This window comes from Lepus europaeus, chromosome 2 (genome assembly GCF_033115175.1).
Source record: "Lepus europaeus isolate LE1 chromosome 2, mLepTim1.pri, whole genome shotgun sequence".
Lineage (NCBI taxonomy): Eukaryota > Metazoa > Chordata > Mammalia > Lagomorpha > Leporidae > Lepus > Lepus europaeus.
Window position 1 is genome coordinate 130,408,680 of NC_084828.1, and position 22,821 is coordinate 130,431,500.

Genomic DNA, 22,821 nt, shown 5'->3' on the forward strand with positions numbered 1-22,821 from the left:
AGGAGGCAAGAGAGCCGCTCACAGTGAAGCGGCCATCCTAAAGCAGCTAACATTCACCTCCTAAACACCATGGAGACATCCGCCCAATAGGATGCCAGAGAAATATCTCTGAAATCCTGAATGCTACAGCCAGGAGGTCACAGCGGATCTTCCCAAAGCAGCTTTGATGGAGATGGGGAGGAGGGAAAGCCCTCCAGAAGCTAAGGGAGAGAGAGAGAGGCAGGGAGGGCCCAGCCACAAGGGCTGGGGGTGGACGGGGAAAGACGAAGGTCAGGAACAAGCTGGGGAAGTCTCAAGGCTGGGCTGTGTGTGTGCGTGTTTACATGAGCAACAGGAAGATCTTGGGAGTGCTTCTGAGCTGAGGTGGTAGAGCAGTAGGAGAGCCGGCTGAAGATGCACGGGGCGGTGGGCAATGGGTTGCAAAGACCCCAGGGAAGACGGGGCAGGATGGCTCTGAAAGCACAGGCCTGGGACAGGAAGAAAAAGTCCCATTTCTCTCACTAAGAGAAGGTGAGACACAGTGGCCGAGGACAAGATGTAGGTGAGGGGCCACAGGGCTGAAAACTGGAGGGGTTTCCTGAGAGCTTCTGCCTTCTCTGGGAAACTGAACACTTGGTTCACCAGACATCCCTGAGCCCGGGGAAGGCAGACACCTGTGGACACAGCCCAAAGGACCCACCCCACCAATGACGTCAGGAGGCCCAATTTCTGACGGCCAGAGTCTTGCACCTGTGTTTTCTCCCCCAGTCTCGAACTTCTGGCTGCCTGCTTCCTAGCAGCAGACTGGAGTCGGGAGGGTGCCGAGACGCACCCTCTCTCTTCTGAGACTCAGGGGCCCTCTGCTTGGCTATGAGGCCAGTGAACCCCGGGCCCAATTTCTTCTAGCTCTCGGTTTCTGCCTGGATTATTCTGTCAGAGATCTCTGCTCTCCAGACTTGTCAGAAGGGAATGAAGCTTTGAATCAAGTTGAAAAACACTTTAATCCATGTGTTACAAAACAGCCCTCCTGATCTCTAGCTTATGTTGTTTCTTTGCCATAACCTAGCATTAATTTGCCAAGGACTCTGTACCACACCAAGTCATCTCTTTCTTGGGAATTCATCCAAAAAGTTATTCCCATTCATTACCATCCTCGTAATAAAAAAGAAAAAAGTTTGTGTTTCAAGTCGTTTGTGAAGGCACAGACTATAACACTTAACTATAGTAAGCGACCACATGGGCAGTAGGTTGTTAGTTTGATAAAACAACCCAGGGAAGGCATTTGGCTCTGTGGCTTACATCACTGCTTGAGACAGCGCATCCCATATTGCAGTGCCTGGTTCAGGTTCCAGCTACTCTGCTGCCTGCTAACACGCGCCCTAGAAGACAGCAGATGATGGCTAAGGACTTGGGTCCCTGACAACCACACAGGAGACCTGGACTGAGCGCCAGGTTCCTGGCTTCAGACTGGCCCAGCCCTGTCTGTTACAGGCTTTGGAGAGTAAACCAGATGATAGAAGAAGATTCTTCCTCTGCCTTTCAAATAAAAAAAATGAAAAGTACATTTGAAAAAAATAATTCATATAGTTGCCTAAATGATAGTTACGAAGGTAACACATACAACATAGAAAAAAGCTTGTATTCTGAGTGGACAGAATAGAATGTGAGGGCTGGTATTGATACTTAAGCTGCCACCTGAGACACCAGCATTCCATATGAGTACCCATTTGAGTCCCAGCTTCTCCACTTCCTACCCAGCTCCCTGTTAATGTGCCTGGGAAAGCAGCAGAAGATGCCCCAAGTGCTTGGGCCCCCGCACTCATGTGAGAGACCATGAAGAAGCTCCAGGCTCCTGGCTTCTGTCTGTTCCTGCTCTGGTCATTGCAGTCATTTGGGGAGTGAACTCTCAGGATGGATGATGTCTCTCTCTCTCTCTCTCTTTCCCTCTTCTCTCTATGTACTTTGCCCTTCAAGTAGGTAAATAAGCATTTAAAGAAAAAGAATAGAATATGATATCAAAACTGCATAATGATCCTATTAGTAATGTAGGAAATAAAGAATAAGATGGACAAAAAATTTGAAAGGAGAAAAAAGAACAGAAAAGTTACTTTTTATGTTGATAGGACTAGGAGTCAAATTTTTATTTTCATAATTTAGGTTGTCATGTTATGATGCTGTCCACCAAAAAATAAGAAAGTGCCTCCAAAGGCAATTGGGTCTTTGGAGAAACTGGAAGAAAAAAAAAAAAAAACAGGGTAAGGAGCAAGTCCATCTTCCTCCATTCATCCTGTTCTGCTAACAACAACGACAACAACAACAAAGCTCTGTCATGTTCAGGTTTGAGAAACATTCTTTCTCCAAATCCCAAACTTTAAACCTATTACTAAACAGCAGTCAGTTTCCATGTAATAATTGACAATCCCCCAAGTATGTGGATTAAAATTTTCCATTTAATAAAGGGATTTAAAATTCCATTCCATTGCCAGTTCAGCTCTTTCAACTTCTAAAAGCAAAGAACAAAACAAAAACACACAGGGTCCTATTACCCCTCTGACTACTCTATTTTACCTCCACTTCCCTGGATTCCTCCCAAACCCCTTTCAGTTCAGTTTCTGGTGCTACTGCCCCCCACCCCCCAGAAATGGCTCCACAAGGAAAAATCTTGATTCTTAACCAAAAATCTCTTCTCACTTGATGCCGCCAGCCCTCCTCTACTTCTCTGGCCCTGGATCGCCCCCTCCTGCTCCTCTTCCTCCTTTCCTCCTCACCCATTGGCATTAACTGCCTTCAACCTGACCCACCAGCTTCTACCAGGAAACCCCAGACCTGCTAAACATAGCACATTCTGTCTCCATGTCCAGCTCAAAGCAGACCACATTCATGTAACATGCATGTGTCCGAGAGAACCATGGATTCTCAATGGGAGCAATAGTCTTACCAAGGGAGCTACTAAAGCTACTGAAGAGCTACTAAACATACTAAGAGCTACTAAAAGTAGATCTTGGGGTAGGGGCAAAAAAACTCCCTTACAGTTTGAAAGATAAATGCCTGTATACATAGGACAGAGAAAGAAATACACAACATCATTTGTGGGTTACAATTTCATGGGCAGGGTGATCAAGAAAAATGTCAAAAAAAAGACTCCCAACTTTGCGGGGGAGGGGGAGGTAATAATGAAAAGTAAAATAATAAAATGGTGAAAAATCCTGATCTCCATTGTGCCAGGTGTTCCCTGGAACTAGGAACCTTGCAGCCAATAAAACAGATATTCCTGCCCTAGTGTTGTGGAGAAAGCAAACAATGAACAAATAAGTGGGAGTGTACAGTGTCACAGATGGTGATAATTGCTGTGGAGGACAATAAAAACAAGGATGGGAGTTGGGGAGTAAGGGGCACCGGCCAGTGGTGGGTGTGCAGTGAGCAAAAAGACAGGTAGTAGGTCAAGACGGAGGTGTGGCAAGGGGCCCAATCACTTGTGGCCTTGTCAACTTGCACTCTAGGTAGAGAGGGGATTGCACTGGAGGGACCTGAACAGGAGGGTGATATAAACCAATTTATTTCCTTTTTTAAAAGATTGATTTTTATGTGAAAGGCATAATAGCCTGGGCTGTGCCAGGTTGAAGCCAGGAGCTAAGAACTCCATCTGGGTCTATAATGTGGTGACAGGGACCCATGTACTTGGGCTGCTTTCCCAGGCACATTACCAGTGAGCTGGATTGGAAGTAGAGCAGCTGGACCTCAAAGCTGCACTCTGATACATGATGCCGTGTCATAAGCAGCTGCTTAACCTGCAGCGCCACAGGGCTGGCCCCACCAGTTCATTTCCTAAAGCTCTCTCTGGCTGCTGGGTTGAGAGTAAGTGATGGGAAGTGCAGGTGGAATTAGGGAAGCCGGTTAGGAAGTCCTCACCATCATTCAAGCGAGAGGTGAGGGCGGCTTGGGTTAGGGTGGAGCAGTGGAGAAGGTGCAGAGCGCTCAGATTCTGAAAACCGTGCCACTGGTTGATCCTGATGCATTGAACGTGAGATGTGAGAGAGAGGGAAGAGTCAGGGATGATGGGTGCCGAAGATTCTAGAACAGCCAGCAGCTGCAGTGCAGAAGGCTAAAGGAACAGGCATGAGGAAAAGAACACGGCTTCGGTCTGGGACTCACTGCGATGCCTGGTCCATGTTCCAGGCAGGACAGTAAAGAGGTAATTGGAGGACATGCAGGGTGTGGAATTCAGGGGGATTTGTGGGCTGTGGTTATTTCCATTTGAGAGTGCTTCTACGAAAAGCCACACTGAATAAACAGAGCACCGAGAAAGGAGGTGAAGAGGGAGTGGTCAAGGGGCCCAGGAACATCTTCTGGGCGACTCAGGAGATGAGGGTGGACCAGCAATGCAGGCTGAGCGAGCAGCCAGTGCGGTAGGTTTGCCACAAGGAGAGTGGGGTGTCCGGAGGCCGGGGAAAGGAAGCGTCCCCAGGGGGTGAGCGGAGAGTGAGGTTTGGCAGCTTGGCACTCCTCGGTGCCTTGGGAAATGCGCCATCAGTGCAGTGGTTTCAGGAGAGGAAGAAGCTGACATTAGAGGCAACTCCTTGAGGGGTTTTGCTGTAAGGGAAATGAGTAAGGGGGCAATAGCTGGAGGAAAATGAGTTTGTTTTTTTTTAAATATGAGCCAAGGGCTGCATGTTTGTATATTTATGAGACTGATCCAATAGAGGAGGGGAAGTGATGATGTGGCCGAGAGAAGAGGCAACACTTCCTCACAGCACCTGCGAGGAGGTGAGAAGGGATGGATCAGGACCGGTGGTGGGACTGGCCCCAGGCAGAGACAACTTGGGGACCCTCTGCCAAGCACCTGCTATGCACCAGGACTTCATACCCTGACGACAGTGATCCCCGCACTTGATGGAAAATTAGTCTCAGGTCTACAAGACACCTTCAACCAGTTTATAGAAAATGGATTAAAGGTTGGTTTTTTTGTGCAAAAAATTTTGAAATTCATGTATAATACACAGCTTTTGTGAACTTTGTGAGGATGCCTTCTACACACAAGTTTCAAAAAAAAAAATGCACCAAGATAAATTTTATCTTCTAACTCCATTTTCCCACAAACTTTTCAAAGGACCCACATTTTTTTCTTATAAAGAAAGCAAAGTGTGGGGGTGCACAGTTAGAAAGGGAATTGGGATGTGAGCCTCCTGTCTTGTTTCAGATGCCCACCCCTTCCCCAGACTGTCTCACTGAACATCCTCACTTTGCAGTGGAAAACAGGAGCTTGTTACTTGCTCTTGGCCCATGGTGGGCGAGGACTTGGGGGGCCGGCCTCTTGCCGCAGCTCTCCTTTCTTTCAGGAAGCCCTTTCTTCTTCCTTCTTCTGTACCACATTGTCACATCTCTAGAAAAAACCGTTGTCCCACGCCTTGTTCCTCCTGCCCCTTTCTGTGTGAAGTCAGGTGTATTGTGCATGCAATGTATAGTCAGTAAAATTCACTCTTTTTTGTTGTACAGGTCTATTAGTTTTAACTAATGCATTTAGGCCTGTAATGACCACCTCAGTGGAGATATAAAACACTTCCGTCACCCCTAAAGCTCCCCCGCCTCCCCTACCCCACTCGGAGCATCCACAGAGCTATGTTCTGCCCTCATTATTCTGTCTCTTGCAGAAGGTTGCATGAATGGCATCACACAATAGGCAGTCTCTTGTGTCTTTTTTTCAGTTAGCATGATGCATTTCCGATCTCTCCAGGTTATTGTGTGTGACGGTCATCTGTTTCTCTTCATTGCTGACTATGCTTTTATTATACGGAAAGACCATAGCCTGTTTATCCATTCACCCTGTGAAGCACATTAAATTGTTTCCAATTTGTGGTGAATATGAATAATGCCAGTGTAAACATTTGAGTCCTGATTTTTGTATGGACACATGTTTTTCAATTCTCTAAGGCAAATACCTAGGAATAGGATTGTCAGGTCATATGTTAAGTGTATGTTTAGCTTCATAAGTTCTGGAACAATGAACTATCCATAAGCAAATTAAAAAAAATTAACCTTTACCCAAATTTGTACCATATCCAAAAAAAAAAAAAAAGATCAGACTTAAACGTAAACCTATAACTAAAATCTGGAAGAAGAAAATCATAGAAGAAAATATTTGTGACCTTGCATTAAGCAAAGACTTCTTAGATTTGACATGTACAGCATGATACATAAAAGAAAAAAATCAATAAGTTAGACTTCATAAAAATAAGAACTGCTTTTCAAAAGGCACTGATAAGAGAATGAAAAGACAAGCGATAGACTTGGAGAAAGGTTGTGAATTTCTTATCTGATAAAGGGCTTATAGCCAGCATGCATAAAGGTTTCTCAAAACTCGATAATAATAATAATAAACACAGAGAACAGATGCATCACCAAAAATGATACATGGGAGGTAAATAAGCCCACAAAAAGATGCTCAGCATCATTAGCCATTCAGGAAATGAAAATTGAAAGTATTACCCTGTTACGTGTATATGAAATACATGAAATTTATATAACTTAAATAAAATTAAAAAAATAAAAATAAAATTACCGGAATCAGATCAACTACACACCTGTCCAAAGGCTATCATTTTCTAAAAAACTGCCACATGCTGGCAAGAATGTAGAAAACAGGGATGTCCGTATATTGTTGGCAGAAGGGCAAATGGCACTGGTGCTTTGGAAAATGCTTGGCCCTTACAAGGTTACACACACAGGGGCTGGAGGTGGGGGATGGGTTGACTACAGGGCAGGAGCAGTTAGAATGATGGCATTGTTCTATACATTGATTGCATTAAAATACATGTAAAGCAAATGCTATGTAATTACTGGCTACTTTATTCTTATTATTCTACATTGCTCTTTAACAAAGTTTGTTGGTAATGGAGAGGAAAGAAGGGAAGCTGGGGTCTGGGGTGATTTCAGGATGAGAACTAGAACCGCTGACACCCTAGGTGACATGTGGAGGGGATCCGTGCTCAGAGAACCAGAGACGGGGAGCATACTGTGAACACATAGACCAATGCCGTGCTTCCACTGTGGCATCCGCTGCCCGCTTTAGTAAATCAGTCTCTTTCACTTGTCAACAGCTAATCAAGTAATTTCCTGGAGGCCAGAAGTGACTTACTGGATTAATGACAACTCCTCCACAGATCAGAATGTTCAAATGCTTTTTCTGTTTCCTAATCCTAAACCTAAAAGAACAGAAAAACCAAACAAATCTTTCCCCTAGCTAGACAATATCCAGTATCACTGAAGGAACACTCCCAATATCTGTTTTTGTTTGTTTTTGTTTTTTGAGAGGAGAAAGAGAGCGGAGGGAGAGGGCGGCGTGGGTGAGGGAAGGAGGGAGGGAGAGAGAGGGAATGAGAATCTTCCATCTACTGGTTCACTCCTCAAATGATTCCAAGGTCAAAGCTGGCAACCGGAAACTCCACCCAAGTCTCCCATGAGGGAGGCTAGAAGCCCATTGCTTGAGCCATCACCACTGCCTTCCAGGATCTGCATTAACAGGAAGCTAAAATCAAGGGCAAAGCCAAGAATCAAAGCCAAGTTTGACATGGGATGCAAGCACCTTAACTGCTAGGCTAAACGCCTGCCCTCAACGCAAGGACTTTTGATTTAAGAAGAGAGAAGGAGAGAAAAAATAAATAAATAAAATAGAAGCATAACATGTAGCATTGGGAACTTAAAGAGACTTCATAACAAATAAAAATGCTCTACACGATGGTTTTGGCTTCTAGCTTTTCTTTCCAGAAAGAAAACCAGTGCATCTTCTTTTTGCATTTGTTTCAATTTGGTAACAGCTCTCAATTTTCACACAGGTGTAATCGAGCTACCCTGGCAGAGATGATTAGACTGACACATTTTTACAGGTGGGGAGCTGGATGGGAGCAAGTATTTTTTTTTTTTATAACAGCTGACCCAGTGCAAGAACAGCAGGTTAGTGGCTGCGCTGTGTCAGCCCTTGGAAACACCAGAGTGCGGGGAGTGCAGTCTAAGACCAGCTCTGCCCCTGGTAGTTTGAGGCTGCCATGTGCCTGGAAAGTGGGGAGGAGTGGACCCTGCAGTCACTGACAACAGGAGCTCAGCCCCTGTGAACTTTTAACCTGCGCATTGCTGCTCCCTGATTCCTCCAAACAGAGCCGAGAAATCATATTTTATCTTTATCCATCCAATTACCCATCCATTAATGAAACCAATAAAATCAATTGCAATTCCAAATTTCATGTAATCCCCAGTCCACGTTCAATGTTCCCTAGTTATCTCAAACCTTTTTCCAAGTAGTTTCTTCAAATCACAGACCATATCTACAAACAATATGTACACGTTGCATATGGATGATGTTTCTTAAGTCTCTTTCCATTTATAACAGTCATGGGGATTTGTGTCTTGCATTATTCTTTTAGTTATTAAAAAGTTATTTATGTATTCACTGAGTAGGCAATGCTTGTGAAAAGGTGAAAGTAAAATTCCAAAATATTACAAAATAGGCACAGAATGAGGGTGTTTGACTTAGCAGTTAAGACATGGGTTAAGGGGCTGGCATTGTGGTGCAGCGGGTTAAAGCCCTGGCCTGAAGCGCCAGCAACCCATATGGGTACTGGTTCAAGACCCGGCTGCTGCGCTTCCGATCCAGCTCTCTGCTGTGGCCTGGGAAAGCAGTAGAAAATGGCCCAGCTCCTTGGGCCCCTGTACCCATGTGGGAGACCTGGAAGAAGCTCCTGTGCTGCTGGCTTCGGATCAGCTCAGCTCTGACCATTGTGGTCATTTGGGGAGTGAACCAGTGGAATGGAAGACCTCTCTCTCTCTCTGGCTCTACATCTCCCTGTAACTCTGCCTTTCAAATAAATAAAAATAAATCTTAGAAAAAAAAAAAAAAAGACGTGGGCTAAGAAGCCTGTATCCCACCTTGGAGTACCTGGGCTGTACTTCTGGAGCCAGCTCCTGATTCCTGCTTCTTGCTAACATGGACCTGGACAGCATCCCTGATGGCTCAAGTAACTGGGTCACTGCTGGCCACATGGGAGAACTGCATTGAGTTCTGGGTTCCTGGCTTCAACACCCAAGCCATTGCAGGCATTCTGGGGGAGAGAACCAGCAGACGGAAAATCTCCTTGCTTTTCTCTCTCCCCCCTCACTCCCTCCCTCTCTCTCTCTCTCTCTCCTCCTTCTCCTCCTCCTCCCTACCTCTTTCTCCCTCCTCCATCTCTCCCTCCCTCTCAAATAAATATTTTTAACAATTAAAAGAATAACAAGGAGGAGGAGGCCCAGGGCTCCTTCTGGGACCCTTCTCAACTCCACAGCTCCTCCCTAGGTGACATCCATTCCAGTGAGTTTTAATACCAGGGCCCAGACTAGGACGAGGCCATGAAGGCAGTGAGCACGGAACCTTTGAGACATATACTCTGGGCCACGCACAGATGAAGGGCTGGCCCCCAATGCTACCTGTATTTATACATTCTACGCCCTGGGCACCTTGCTTGCCTCAGCTGGTCTCAGCCCTGTTTGACACTCAGTTTTCTCCCTGGGCCCTCCAGCAGATAAATCCTACTTGCTACTGTACTTGAAGATCTTAAAGGCAGCTCAAACTTAGAATGGCTAAAACAGAATTCTTGCTTCACTTCCTGCCTGGATACCGAAACGTGCTCCTTCTGCTTGTTTACAAAGGGTCTTTGAAATGTCGGTGGAAAATGCATATTATGAAAAACTATGCATGATTTCCATTTTTTGCACCAAAATAAACTTATCTTTTAACTCTATTTTCCACAAACTTTTTGAAGTACCTTAGTATCTCAGCTAACAGCATGACCGTTGATTCGATGGCTCAAGCAAAAGTCTGGCAGTGGGGGCTGGCGCTGTGGCTCAGAGGGTTAGCGCCCTGGCCTGAAGTGCTGGCATCCCATATGGGCGCCAGTGGTTCTAGTCCCAGCTGCTGCTCTTCTGATCCAGCTCTCTGCTATGGCCTGGGAAAGCAGTAGAAGATGGTCCAAGTCCTTGGGCCCCTGCACCCGTGTGGGAGACCCGGAAGAAGCTCCTGGCTTTGGATCGGTGCAGCTCTGGCCACTGTGGTCATCTGGGAGTGAACCAGCAGATGGGAGACCTCTCTCTCTCTACCTCTCTCTGTAACTCTGTCTTTCAAATAAATAAAACAAATCTTAAAAAAAAAAAAAAAGTCTGGCAGTAATCCTTGAGTCCTCTCTTTTGACAAATCCCATCTTCTCTCAAACCTGACAGCCTCCCACCACCCTGGGCAAGACTCCCATCTCTAGTTCTGCAAATAGCTTCCCCCAGGTCTTCCTGCCCCCTGCTATCCTCTGCCACTCCCTTGGAGTCACCACTCAGCAGCCAGAGTGGCGTTGGGACATCAGCAAGAAGATGGTGTCACTCTCCTACTTAGGGCCCTCTAGCAACTTCCCGGTGAATTTAGAATAAACACTGGACTCCCTATCAGGATCTCAGCAGCCAGCAGGCTTTGTGTGCTAGCTCAGCTCTGCTGCCCTGTGCTCCTTCTCCCAGGAGGGCTCCTCCCCTGGCTCTTACGCGCATCTTCCTTCTCAGCGTTCAGGTTTCAGCTCAAGTGTCTTGACCATCCACGCACCAGATCATTCCAAGCCTCAGCTCCCTGTCTTACTGGACCATAGCAGCTGTGACCACGTGCAAGCACAGCCTTCCCTAGGTATCTGTGGACACTGAGCCAGTGAGGGGCAGCCTGATGAACTGGGGAGGCAGAAGTGGGATTGTTCTGTGGGGATCAGATCACTGAAGCCATGGAATCCTGGTAGGGAGTCTGGTCTTTACTGTAAACTTATTCTAAATTCATCCCTGCGTGGATACCAAAATCCACGAATGCTCCAGTCCTTGGCATAAAAAGGTTTGGCATTTGCTTCTAACCTATGCACATCTTCCCATACCCTTTGTCATCTCTAGATTACTTACAATGCCTACTAAAGAGTAAATTACACATCAGTAGTTGTTATACTGTATTGTTTAGAGAATACTGACAAGAAGAGAAAAGTCTCTGTGTGTTCAATACAGATGCAATTTCTCTTCTGAATATTTTCTATCCACGGCTGGTTGCACCAGCAGCTGCAGACTTGGAGAGCTGACCGTGTCTTATCATTCCCACTGCATAACAACCCTCCACAAAGTTCAGGGGCTTAAAACAAAAATGCACGAATTCAGCCGTGCAGTCCTCGCATGGGTCTCTCTCCCCTGCCCTGGCAGTTAGCCAGCGGCTGGGCTGCAGTCATCTGGAGGCTTTCCTGGGTGGACACCCAAGGCAGCTTCCTCTCCTATGTCCGCCGCCGCAGGGCTCCTCCAGGGGCCTGCACTTCCTCCTTGGCAACTCAAGCTCCCAAGAGAAAAGCGGCAGACGCTCCTGGTCCTCTGGTAGGCAAGGCCTGGAACTGACGCCCTGGAGCCCTGGCCAGCCCACGTTTAAGGGGACTGAGGAAGAGACTGTGCCTCTTAAAGGGGAAATGAGGTGTGGGAGGGGGGACGTTACTGATAGTGGCCATCCTTTTGGTTGTTAATTGATGAGAGAGAGTGAGAGAATGAATGAATGAATATTATGTTCCCATCTGCTGGTTCATTCCCCAAATGCCCACAGTGGCTGGTGGTCAAAACCTGGAGCCAGGAATTCAATCCAGGTCTGCCACATGGGTAACAAGAACCCAATCTCTTGGGCCATCACCTGCTGCCTCCCAAGGTATGCATGACTAGGAAGCTGGAATATGGAGAGGAGCTGGGACTCAAACCCAGGCACCCCAGCAGGGGCATCCTAACAGTTAGGCCAAGTGCATGCCCCATATAGTGGTCATCTCTGAGGAAAAGCTCTCTCATGCATTTGCTTGCTTCCTTGCCTCCAGTCTCTACTCCTGTGAGGTTATAAGTCCCATGAGACAAGGGGGACTTCACCTTGTTTTAAGTGCTAGTTATGGCACCTAGAACCGTGCTTGGTGCCTAGTAGGGACTGAATAAATAGAATGCTTGCTAAATCTCTGGACTCAACCGCCCCAGACTGGTCTTGCTGGCACTGCTGATGCCAATGCTTCACGAGAGAAGAGAAACCCTCCATTTAGAAAGTCTAACAAGAACCTGCCCTGAGCACAAAATCTAGAAACAGGTTGGCATGTTTTCTAAATGGGAAATATGTCTTGCAGCACCAGAAATTATTTTCCCACAGCTTTGTGCCACATAGAAATATTGAAGTTAACTGAAGATATCCCATTCTTTAATCTTGGTGTGGGCTTGAAACCATTTTGAAGGGGTAGGGGTCGGGAACAAAGCAAAAGCAAAAACCTGATGTTTGAATTCCCCCAGATATCCCCAAACTTAAAATGCCATTAAAGTTAAAATATATTTTTTTAAACATTACTGAGAACTGTCATTAAAAGTTTGATAATCAAAATGTATAGTTTTGGGTTATAAAATCAGCATTGTTTATTTAAGTAATTACATGTGACCAAGGGCAGGAAAAAAAGTCCTCAAATCCCCCTTCTTCTAGTTTTTAATGGTGATTCTAGAAAATGATCCTATCTTTAAACCTTTTTGTAAATCCCTTGTAAATTAGTAAGTGAGAATGTACTAATCAGAAGGATTTTAGCGATTTTTAAATTAAAAAAGAGGGATTTAATTTTTTAATTATACTTGCAGAGTGCTGCTAATAAAATGCCTTCTAATTCTTGTTTTCTCTGCAGTTTTCCCAGATTTGCTCAAAGCAATCCCGGTGAGCATCCACGTCAATGTCATTCTCTTCTCCACAATCCTTATCGTTCTGACCATGGTGGGGACAGCCTTCTTCATGTACAACGCTTTCGGCAAACCCTTCGAAACTCTGCATGGTCCACTAGGGTTGTATCTTTTGACTTTCATTTCAGGTAAGTACAAAGTCCTGTCTTTGAAGACAAATACGTACATACTTGAATGTTCACTGAAGCACTGTTATCTGACAGCAAAAAGTGGGAGATATCCTAATTCTCCAAAAAAAAGGGACTTCAATAATTACATTACTGTAGTCTATATGAATGACTGTGGTGCTGGCACTAATCATATCTTTGTAGGTAACAGAGAAATTAAAAGCACAGTGGTGGTTGCCAGATGCTGGGGAGGGAGCTGGGACGGGAGAATGGGAGAAGGTTGACTGGTGAGTACTCCTGAGAGCTGGATAGGAGTAAGATGTTCCGGGTTCTCTTGCATAGTAGGGTGACTATAGATAATGGTAATGCACTTTATATTTCTCTACTTAAAAAACCTAGAAGGTAGAATTTTGGATACTTTCACTATAAAAACATGTTAAATGTTTGAAAGGACAAATATGTTTACCTTGATTGGATATCACACAATATATATGTGTAACAAAACATCACATAGTACCCCATAAGTATGTAAAATTTTTATAACCCTGTTAAAACTTTTTTAAAATGAAAAATAAAGGCAAAACAAAAAATTATATTTTTAAGATATAATCAAAAGGATAAATAAAAAATTAAGTAAGAAAGCAGTATATAAGATTTTAAACGTTATGAATGCAATTTGATTACATGCTAAAATATAGATTTGTATGTGAAATGCATTTTGCATAATGCATATATGCAGTATATCTGAGTGTATGAATATGGAGACTGGAGCCAGATACTGTGCTCCATTAGTTGCAGTTGTCTCTGATCAGGGAAGCTATGGGTGATTTGAATTTTCTTCACAGTTATCAATATTAAACATTTGATATGTGTTTTTAAAATTCATAATCAAAATTAATAAATAAATGCCATCCCTACAAAACAGTAAGAAAACAGTGTTCCACCTGCATGAGTTGCTATATTCAGGCTGGTAGGTACATGGTGCAGCCTAACGATAGGAGGGTCAGGACAAGGATAAACTCCAAACCCAGAAGTTACTTCACTGATAAACACCTGCCACTCAATAACCAGGACTCATGGGAAAGAACATAAAACCCAGTCCATGCCCCAGGGTGCTTACAACAGATTTAAAAGGTGGAGAGGGATCAAGATAAGAAAAGGAAAAATACACAGAATTCACATGTAGATGCTCTTCTATAGGTAGTCTTTGTTTTCACTTTATTCCAGACTTGCAAAATGGATCAAACAGGTTGTCATATTCCTCAGAGGCAAGTAATTTTATTGATGATGTCCTGGAGAAAGATTACAACTTACTCCAGCAAACAATACAAAGAAAATTCCTGGCTGACTGTTTCTTCTCCCCTAAAGTTGCCCTTTGCCTTCTGCCCCCAGGCTCCCTTCTCTGGTCCCGACTGTGCACCTGACCTCTCTATAGAAAAAGTGCTGCAGTTACTAGGTGGCTTTGGAGGCTCTGTTCATTGTTATTTGAGCACACGTCCTAGACTCTTAAGCCAATTCACATCTCGCTAACCCCGTCATTCACCCAGGCAAGGCAGATGTCTCTCTAGTGTGGATCCTGCTAATATGCTCTCTGCAATTTCATAAGAATAGAATACAGTTGCACCTACTACAGATAATGATTAGCCTATGAGGGTAGGGGCCAAGTTTCTCATCTCTGTATCTCCAGCAGAAACATCCAGCTTGAGGCTTTGCACACAGTGAGCAGGTCCATATGAGGAGTAAACCAAAAGCTTCATGGGCAATGCATTTTATAAGAAAGGAATGCATGGAAAACAATCTTTGCACCAAAATAAACTTAATCTCTTCATTCCATTTTAGAAAAAAATATTTTGAAGTGCTGTTGTGTGTATCTGTGGACTTGAGAAAACAAACCCAGGAAGGAGACGTCAACACTGTCACCTAGAGAGTAAAGGACAGAATTCCAGTGACTTGGAATTAGCAGAGCGGGCTTAGAGACGTAGTGGGACATGAGCTAGAGAGGAACGCAATGAGACACAAGAGCAAGGGCTCGGGTGCAGGGTGTGGGCAGGCAGGCCAAGACAGCGATTCAATCTCCTGGGAAGGTCCAAGCTAGAAAGTGAGGGGGTTGCTTCCCCCAACCAAACCTCCCAAACCAAACCGGTGGATGGGGCCGGCGGGGTGTCATTTTCAGAGCACTCCTTGAATCACCTGGTTCCTAGCTAGATAGCAAAATGCACACTGCGTTGTCAGAGAAAACAGACCATGTACCAGCGGCCCTGAGTCCCCAGAGAGCAGCATGGGCATCACCTGGGATCTTGATAGGAAAGCCACTTCTCAGGCCACACCCCGATCTATGGGGTCAGAAGCTCAGGGCATTCAGCCCAGCCCCCTGTGTGTTAAGAAGCCCTTCAGCTAATTCTGATGCAAACTCAAGTTTGAGTTCTAGGTAATTGAGGAAATAAGTGTTTGAGGACTGGGGGAAAAAAAAAAAGGAGACCTTGGGTAGGAGCTCCCATCCCTGAGGCTTGGGGATCAAACCAGAGACTGGGGGTTACCAGAACCTGAAAGCTGGAAGGGAGGCCACAGGACCCCGAGTCCTGCCTCTGTGGGATGTGGTGAGGAGCTGAACACACCCCATTGCTGCTTCCAGGGGTGTGATATTTGGGAGAAGAACGCACTCCCCTCACCTCTCCCCACAGGGCCCACTTTCGGCAGAGCTGATGACAAAGCAGCTGACAAGGCAGACCTAGTTTGGGGAGCCTTGATCCAGCGTTTCAAAGCAGAGTGAAGAAAAGCTGGCTTGAAGCCAGGACACGCCAGCTTCTTCCCTGGCCCAAGCATCCAGCACCCCAGCTCCTGAATGACATTCAGAACAGTAGCCCATTTGAAAGAGAGATTAGTTGACAGCTCTGATGGACGACCACACTAACGGTATTTGAAAAGCAAGATGATTCTGGGAGTGCAGAATTTAATGCAAGTCCCAGATCTCATCTCGGCCTTTGGCCAAGTCTAACGCCAGGAGAACCTGAGCAAACACAGGCATGCAGGAAGGATCGGACACTGCACCTACTCCCTCATCTCATTTATCAGCAAACTCACTGTGAGGGTGGGTGTTTGGGAAAGGTTTGTGAATCAGGGAAGGCAGGGAGAGACGGGGAGAAGGTAAGCAAGAGCTATCTTGCAGAGAATGAAGGCCTATTGTTTGCAGATCATCCAGGGCTTTTTTTTTTTTCCCCAAGTCTCCGATCCTAATTTTTAAATTACAAAATTTTCAATAATTTTTAAACACTGTATCTAACAATCAAAACATGTTTGAGAGTCAGAGCTACTCACAGTCTGTGACCACCAAGGATAAACAGGTGTCTCTTGACTAACAGACTAACTTGGCCCTCCTAAGTCCATATATGGCACCCAGAAGCCCCCTTGAGCTCCAGGCCTGTTTCTCTAAAGTTGTGATAACCGCGCAGACCCCAGCTCTACACATGATTGGGTCAGGGAAGGGTCCTTAACCATGCACATGTTAAATGCCAGCCAATGCATGGCACATTCAAAGGCCAGAGACTGCACTGGGGGGTGTCACAGCAAGAGATCGCAGGAGGTAGCTCTCTGCTATGGGTGCCTTTTACAGGCATGCACGCCCAGGTGATGTCACTCACTGTTAGCAGGTGAAAGCTCCTCCTCCTCCTTTTCCTCTTCCCCTCCCCCTTGTGCCTCCTCCTCCTCCTCGTGCCTCCTCCTCATGCCTCCTTCCTCCCTTGCTCCCTCCCGCTCACCTCTGGATCCTGAGCGTTCCCCTTCCCTGGGTTAAAATCATCCCAGGGCCACTTAGCCGTCTCATTCCCTGCTGGATGGGGACCCACATCCTGGCACCCGGAGGCTTGCAGAAGTGGGAAAGGGAAGGGAAAACAGGTCTTCCACATCATCTGCCTGGAAACTGCCGCCCGGAGCAGCAGTGCCACAGGCAGCTCTTTCCGTCTGCTGATGTGCTGCGTGCCAGCCCACGGAGGGAGGAACAGAAAGGATAACCCATTGGATCAGGCCAGCAAGGGCTTCAGCCACCACGGCTTGCCTCACACTTACGTCCTAATGAGCTGCTGCCTCCTGGGCCAGGCGCCCCTTCCCCTGCTCACAACCTCCAGTTTGGCTCCTGTACCCCAGCTTCGGCCACACAACATTTCTGATCTTCGCTGCAAGGAACCATGCAAGTCCGGTCATTTGCCCTTCTCATCTTGTCATTTATAAGCCCGACTCTATGAAGTCCTTTCCCCAAGGTAGCACTTAAATACCTCCATGGTTCCCTATAATTCATTTTGGGCAGGTATTCTTTTCCGGGACTGTATGTTCAAACCACTTGAAGAACTTCCTGAAATCCCGATTCGAGTCCCACGCCACACTGATTCAGCTGCAGTCGGCTCTGGTCTTTTGTTTAGCTCTCATGGGTGATGCTACCTTGTAGACAGTGATGAGGGCCACAGCTAATACATTTCGTCTGTTTGCAAACACAGCTGAGTACCTACTGTGTGCTGGCCCTTCTAATAGGCACTGGTGATACTACAGTGATCACACACAGTCTTACCTTCCTGGTGCTTGAACCCAGTGTGAGAGTTGGACAAACGTGTACACCGATGAGTGATCATTCACAGATGACAATCATTCCAAGACTGACAGGCAGGTGGCCACGACAGAGGACAATAGCAGATTCCAGGCTCTGATGCAGTGGTCAGGGAAGGCTGCTTCAAGTAGCCGAGTTGGCTGGTTGTTTTTTATTTGAAAGGCCAAGAGGCAGAGAGAAATCTTACATCTGCTGGGTTACTCCCCCAAAACGCCCCGAGCAGCCAGGACTGGGCCAGGCCGAAGTCAAGAGCCTGCAACCAACTCAGTCCAGGTCTTCCATGTGGGTGGCAGGGATTCAACCACTTAAACCATCATCTGCTGCCTCCCAGGATGTACATTAGCAAGAAGCTGGATCAGAAGCAGAGCCAGAACTTGAACTCAGATGTGGTTTGGGATGTGGGTGTCCGAAGGGGCAAATTAACTTCTACACCAAGAGCCCACTTGGGTAGTTGAGTTTTGAAGGTGAAAAGGATCTGGGGTCCCTCAGAGAAATCACCAAGTGGAGGAGAATCCACATGAGGACTCTAGGGAAAGGGGTCAGCTTGCTCTAGGAACCAAAGGAAACCTTGGGGTAGGCAGTGTGGGGGAAATGCCACAGCAACAGCAAATACCTAGGTCATAAAGAGGTTAGCAATCTGATACCAGGTCACGTCAGACCTCAAAAGCCATTGATTCTAAGTGTCTTGAGAAACTTTTGGAAGATTTTTCAGATGACTCATAGCTGCATTGCCCTGGAGATAGAGATAGATTCTAACACATGGTGAAATTAGATTCACGGGTCTTTTTTTTTTTTTTTTTTTTCAGGTAGTTTGCACAATTACTAGATACTGGTGGCATTCATCAAGATGGACGAGACAAGCAAACAAACAGGCTGGCAGTTTAGGGAGAGAGCAGGATGGGGGAAGAAGCTGGGCGCTAGAGATCCAGTGTTCTGTTTAGGGCAGGTCGAGTCTGGATGCTTCAAGATGGAGCCATCCAAGGGGAGAAGGCAGGCAGAGGGTTGGATGTATGAGTCTGGCGCTCAGGGAAGAGGTCTAGACGAAAAGCATAATTTTAGGCATTGCCAGGATATGGATGTTATGTAGAGCAATGAAAATGGATGAGATCATCCAGGAAGAGAATGCGCATAGTGAAAACTTGGCCCAGCACCCATGCCTGCAGAACACCGTCAGTCAGGCTGTGGGAGGCGGGGGTGATGGTACCTGCAGAGGACACTGGGCAGGGGTGTCCAGGGAGGAAGGAGCAAAGCAGGCTATGCCTGGGGAATGGTTCGAGAGCATCCGGCAGCAGGGAGCTTTGTATGAAGGTAGTCACCTGTGAGAGTGAGTGAGAGGTGGGGCTGGGGGAAGGCAAAAGGGTGAAAAGCCAGTGAAGAAAACTTCCCTCGGATTTATAACAAGGTGGGAAGGAGAGAGAGGAGGAGAGAGAGGGAACCACTGAGCACAGAAGTAACTGGACCCTAGTTTCAACCTGGAACATGGCTATTTGAACGTGTGCCTTTCACAGGGGCCATTCTAGATGTTTCCCAGCTGGTGGCACAGGGCCTGACCCAGATCCACACGTGGAAGAGAGCACAGCAGCTGGACCAGTGGTAGAACATCCTAGGGTTCAGCGAATACTCTCGGAGGACGACTGAAATGTGTAGGCTCAGGCCTTTTAGAGGTGATAAAACCCAGCAAACTATGGACTGGTTGAAAATTGCATTTCCCTGTCTTCTCTCATCTGTGGCATCTTGCTGTGAGTGGTCCCAAGCAAGGAAAACAAAGACAATTGCTATCTTTCTTTAAAAGGGGGCTGCTCCTGGGATGGGCCCAATCAATTATGATAATTACCAGGATGCCAGGGAACATAAATAAGCACGGTCATGGATGAAACATGAAGGCAAGAAAATAAAGAACAGCACAAAAATAGAAGAATGCCTCCCGTATATATCACTTTCAATATTAATAAGACTCCGGCTTCTGTAATATGTCTAGGGCATGTGATTCTGCACTGAGTGCTGGGGGGAGGGAATCTGTGTCTTGTTTCCTCTTTGGTCCTCAAGGGGGAGCTACTGTTCGGGAGCCTGAGAGACTCAGGGATATGCAGCCATTGACGCTATAGAGCCTGGGGAGGCATAGAGGACCGGTGGGAGGGAAAGCCAATGATGAAACCAGGAATGTTCCGTATCCAGGCTTTCTACCAGTCTCTCCACGTAGCCCTTAGGTAAGAGACCACTGAGGGAAAGAAAGTAACACGAGACAGCCCGTGACGTCATGGGGCAAGCACTTCACTTTCATAGGCAGGGCCAGAGTGCTGGGTGAGGGTTGAGCTCAGGATGTTGTAAGAGGACCCTGCCTAACTCACTTTGCGCGCGGACACTGTGAGGACGTGCTCGGGATGTATCTATCACAATTGCGAAGAGATTCTTAACCTGTTCAGAACCTCTGTCTTCCCTTCCATTTGGAGCTGAAGCATCTGTCTTTGCTCTCACCTCCAAAGCACCCTGATGTGTCCACTGCAGATGCTCACAGGCGGCTCACCTCTTACTGCACTTTCCCTTCCTCCCATCCACCCCCTGTTCAAACCACTTGGTCCCTTTGCACTTGGCCTTCAGCCTGAACTACTCTCTGCCCAGATGCCTGCCTTCTCCTTGCCTCCCTCCTTCCGGGGCACACTGAGATGCTATCTCGTCTAGGATGCCTTTCCTGGCCATGCTCCCCTAACCTTCCCAGCCCCTTCCCTGCCTCATGACTGTCCTTCCTTTCTGAAAATCAATTCTAATTAAGTCAGCATTGTGGTTTTGGACCTTTTCTGCTTTACACTAATTACCCTTCCCAATCACTTGACATTTGTGACGCTTAGGTTCGATGCGGGCTCTTCAGCTCCCCGTTCCAGGAGACGGAGGGAAAGAGTTCCATCTAACTGGAGTCACTCATCTATCTCTGGTCTGCTGGAAATCCCGGAACCAGGTGCTTGCCATAGTGATCGCAAGGCCAATCCTTAGATACTAACTGGCTCTCCTTGTCCCTCTGGCCCCTTCCTAGATGATAGCCAGAGCTCTCTGGGGCACGGGGGAGTCCGAACCCCTTGTCGTGAAGGAAGGAGTCAGTGCTGGTGACCTTGCTTTCAATGACTGACCTGCTAGCAAGACTGCCTACTTTCACAGAAAATTAGCACCTACACCTGCAAAGTTACGGCTCTCCCATCCCCATTTATCATCTCTCAAGACTACTTACAGAAGGAAATGATCCATTTCTCACTCTGTATTCGAAATGGAAGACCTCTAATATTTGCCACCCATATGAGAATTGAAAGATGATGTGTTAGCTTTCTGAAAATACTGGTCATTACTTTAAATGGAACTAAAATTCTAATTACTTCCAAAAATTTGAGCTTAGTGACAGTAGGAAAACATTTCCAAGATTTTTTTCCCCTTTGAGGACCTCAACCCAACACAGATCTCCTTCCAGGATCCTGGCAGGGTCACACAGGGATGAAGAAGCAACTTGCCCACCCACTGGCTGCGACCTCGGCTCCCCTGTGGTGAGCACCAGAGGAGGAGACAGACGCCCTGCTCAGCAGCCCAGACAGCTGCCAGAGGAGAGTCATGGGTGCCGGTGCCTAGCATATTACAAACCTGGTTAATTGACTGATCATTCATGGTGTGACAGCTCTATAACTCAGCTATCCTATTCACTCAGAAATTAACTCAGTAATCAAAGTCATTAGGAGAAAAAAAAAAAATGACAGCACCAGCCAGATGGTGGGGAAATCAGATAAAAGGGAAATGCCTGCAGGTCACGGAGCCCAACCCTGGACAGCAAAACCTAGGCTTTGGATTCCAAAGTCTGGCTTCAGCGGGGCTTGCCACGCTCTCCAGAGTCCTAGCTTATTCCAGCCTTTCCGGAGACCAGTAGCAGCATTGTTCAGATACACAGGTGTGTGGGGGATGGGTTCCAGCGGCTCCAGCCATGTGGCTCTTGGAGTACTTGGATAACTGGAGGAAAGAAGAAGGAGGCGTGCAGATCTGATCCTACTATTTAAAGTTTTATGCTAACAAAACTGTCAAATAAAGACCGACTATCCCAACATAAGGTCCTGAAAGGCTACATTCAAATTGACAGTGCTTGCCCCCTGGGGACTGTGCTCTGCAAAACGGCGACAGGAGCGGAGCTGGCCTGGCTCTGCCTACTTCCTGTGCCCTGCCTGGCTCCACCGCACACAGTAAGGGTCTCAAGCGCATGTGTATGGGTTTTCTGCTGCACATCCCAATGGCTGCTCCTCAGCCTCCCTCGGTTCTCAGGGATGTGCAACACCAGCCACAGAGCCTGCCCTGGGAGGACTCACCCAGGGAAGGTGCTCACCACCGCCCTGGAGCTGGCCCCAGGGCCAGCTGGGGAGGGAATTCCAGGATTCCTGGAGTTGATCTTGGCTGTAGAACAGAAGCTTCAGATGGGCACATTCAACTGACTGCAAGAATTCCTCACTCTGTGGCTAGTACCTCTCCAGAGAGGGACAGGGCAGGAGCCTCTGTTTTACTTTTTAAAAAAGATTTATTTACCGGAAGTGCCCAGTGATTGGGGTGGGGTCTGGGGAGAGGGAGAGAGAGAGAACTTTCATTCATCCGCTGGTTCACTCCCCAAATACCTGCAATGGCCAGGGCTGAAGCCAGGAGCCAGGAGCTCCATCCAGGTCTCCCACTTGGGTAGCAGGGGTCCAAGCACTTGTACCATCACCTGCTACTTTCTCAGGCTCATTAGCAGGGAGCAGAATTGAAACAAAGTAACTGGGACTCCAACAGGTGCTTTGACACGGGATGCCGGCATGGTAAGTGGTGGCAGATTCTGCTGCGGCACAATGCCAGCCCCCAGAGCAGGGCCCTCTGTCTGTGGGACCCACAGCACGAGCCCCCACTGCTGGCATCTCTGGCTTACACTGGACATATACCAAGTGCTGTTCTCACCATCACTCGCAACCCCAGGAGCCAGGCCACAAAGAGAAAACTGTGCACAGATCCGGGTCTGCAAGTCCTACGCAAGGATCCTTCATCCCACGTCTCTGTGGAACCAAGGACAGAAGGCAGCAGAGTTATCGCCAATCCACATGCAGCCATTGCCCCTCACACTGCTTGGCAGTCCTAAGAAAGCTCTCAGGGACTGGGACGGGGTTTCTCTCCTCTGATTCTGAAATGACAAAAGTGACCTCAGGGTCAACCCCAGGGGCCAGGACAGCATCTCAGCACTGCCTCTCTACTCCTCGGCCCCCAGCTCTGTGCTGGGAGCCCATGCACTTGAGATACTCAAGACAGCAAAATGCCCTGAGCCCTAGGACACCCAAGTCTCCTGCTCCAGGAGCTGGAAGCGCAGGCTCCCTGCACCGCGCTCTCCTTAACAAAGTA

General features: G+C 47.1%; 1 protein-coding gene across 1 annotated transcript in view; it reads left to right on the forward strand.

Moving 5' to 3' along the window:
- CLRN1 (clarin 1) overlaps positions 1–22,821 on the forward strand; it is a 38,368-nt gene that overhangs the window by 12,886 nt on the left and 2,661 nt on the right. Inside the window, exon 2 of the mRNA XM_062178512.1 lies at positions 12,687–12,866. Within this exon, the coding sequence (XP_062034496.1) occupies positions 12,687–12,866 (180 nt within the window). The remainder of the gene's footprint in view (positions 1–12,686; positions 12,867–22,821) is intronic.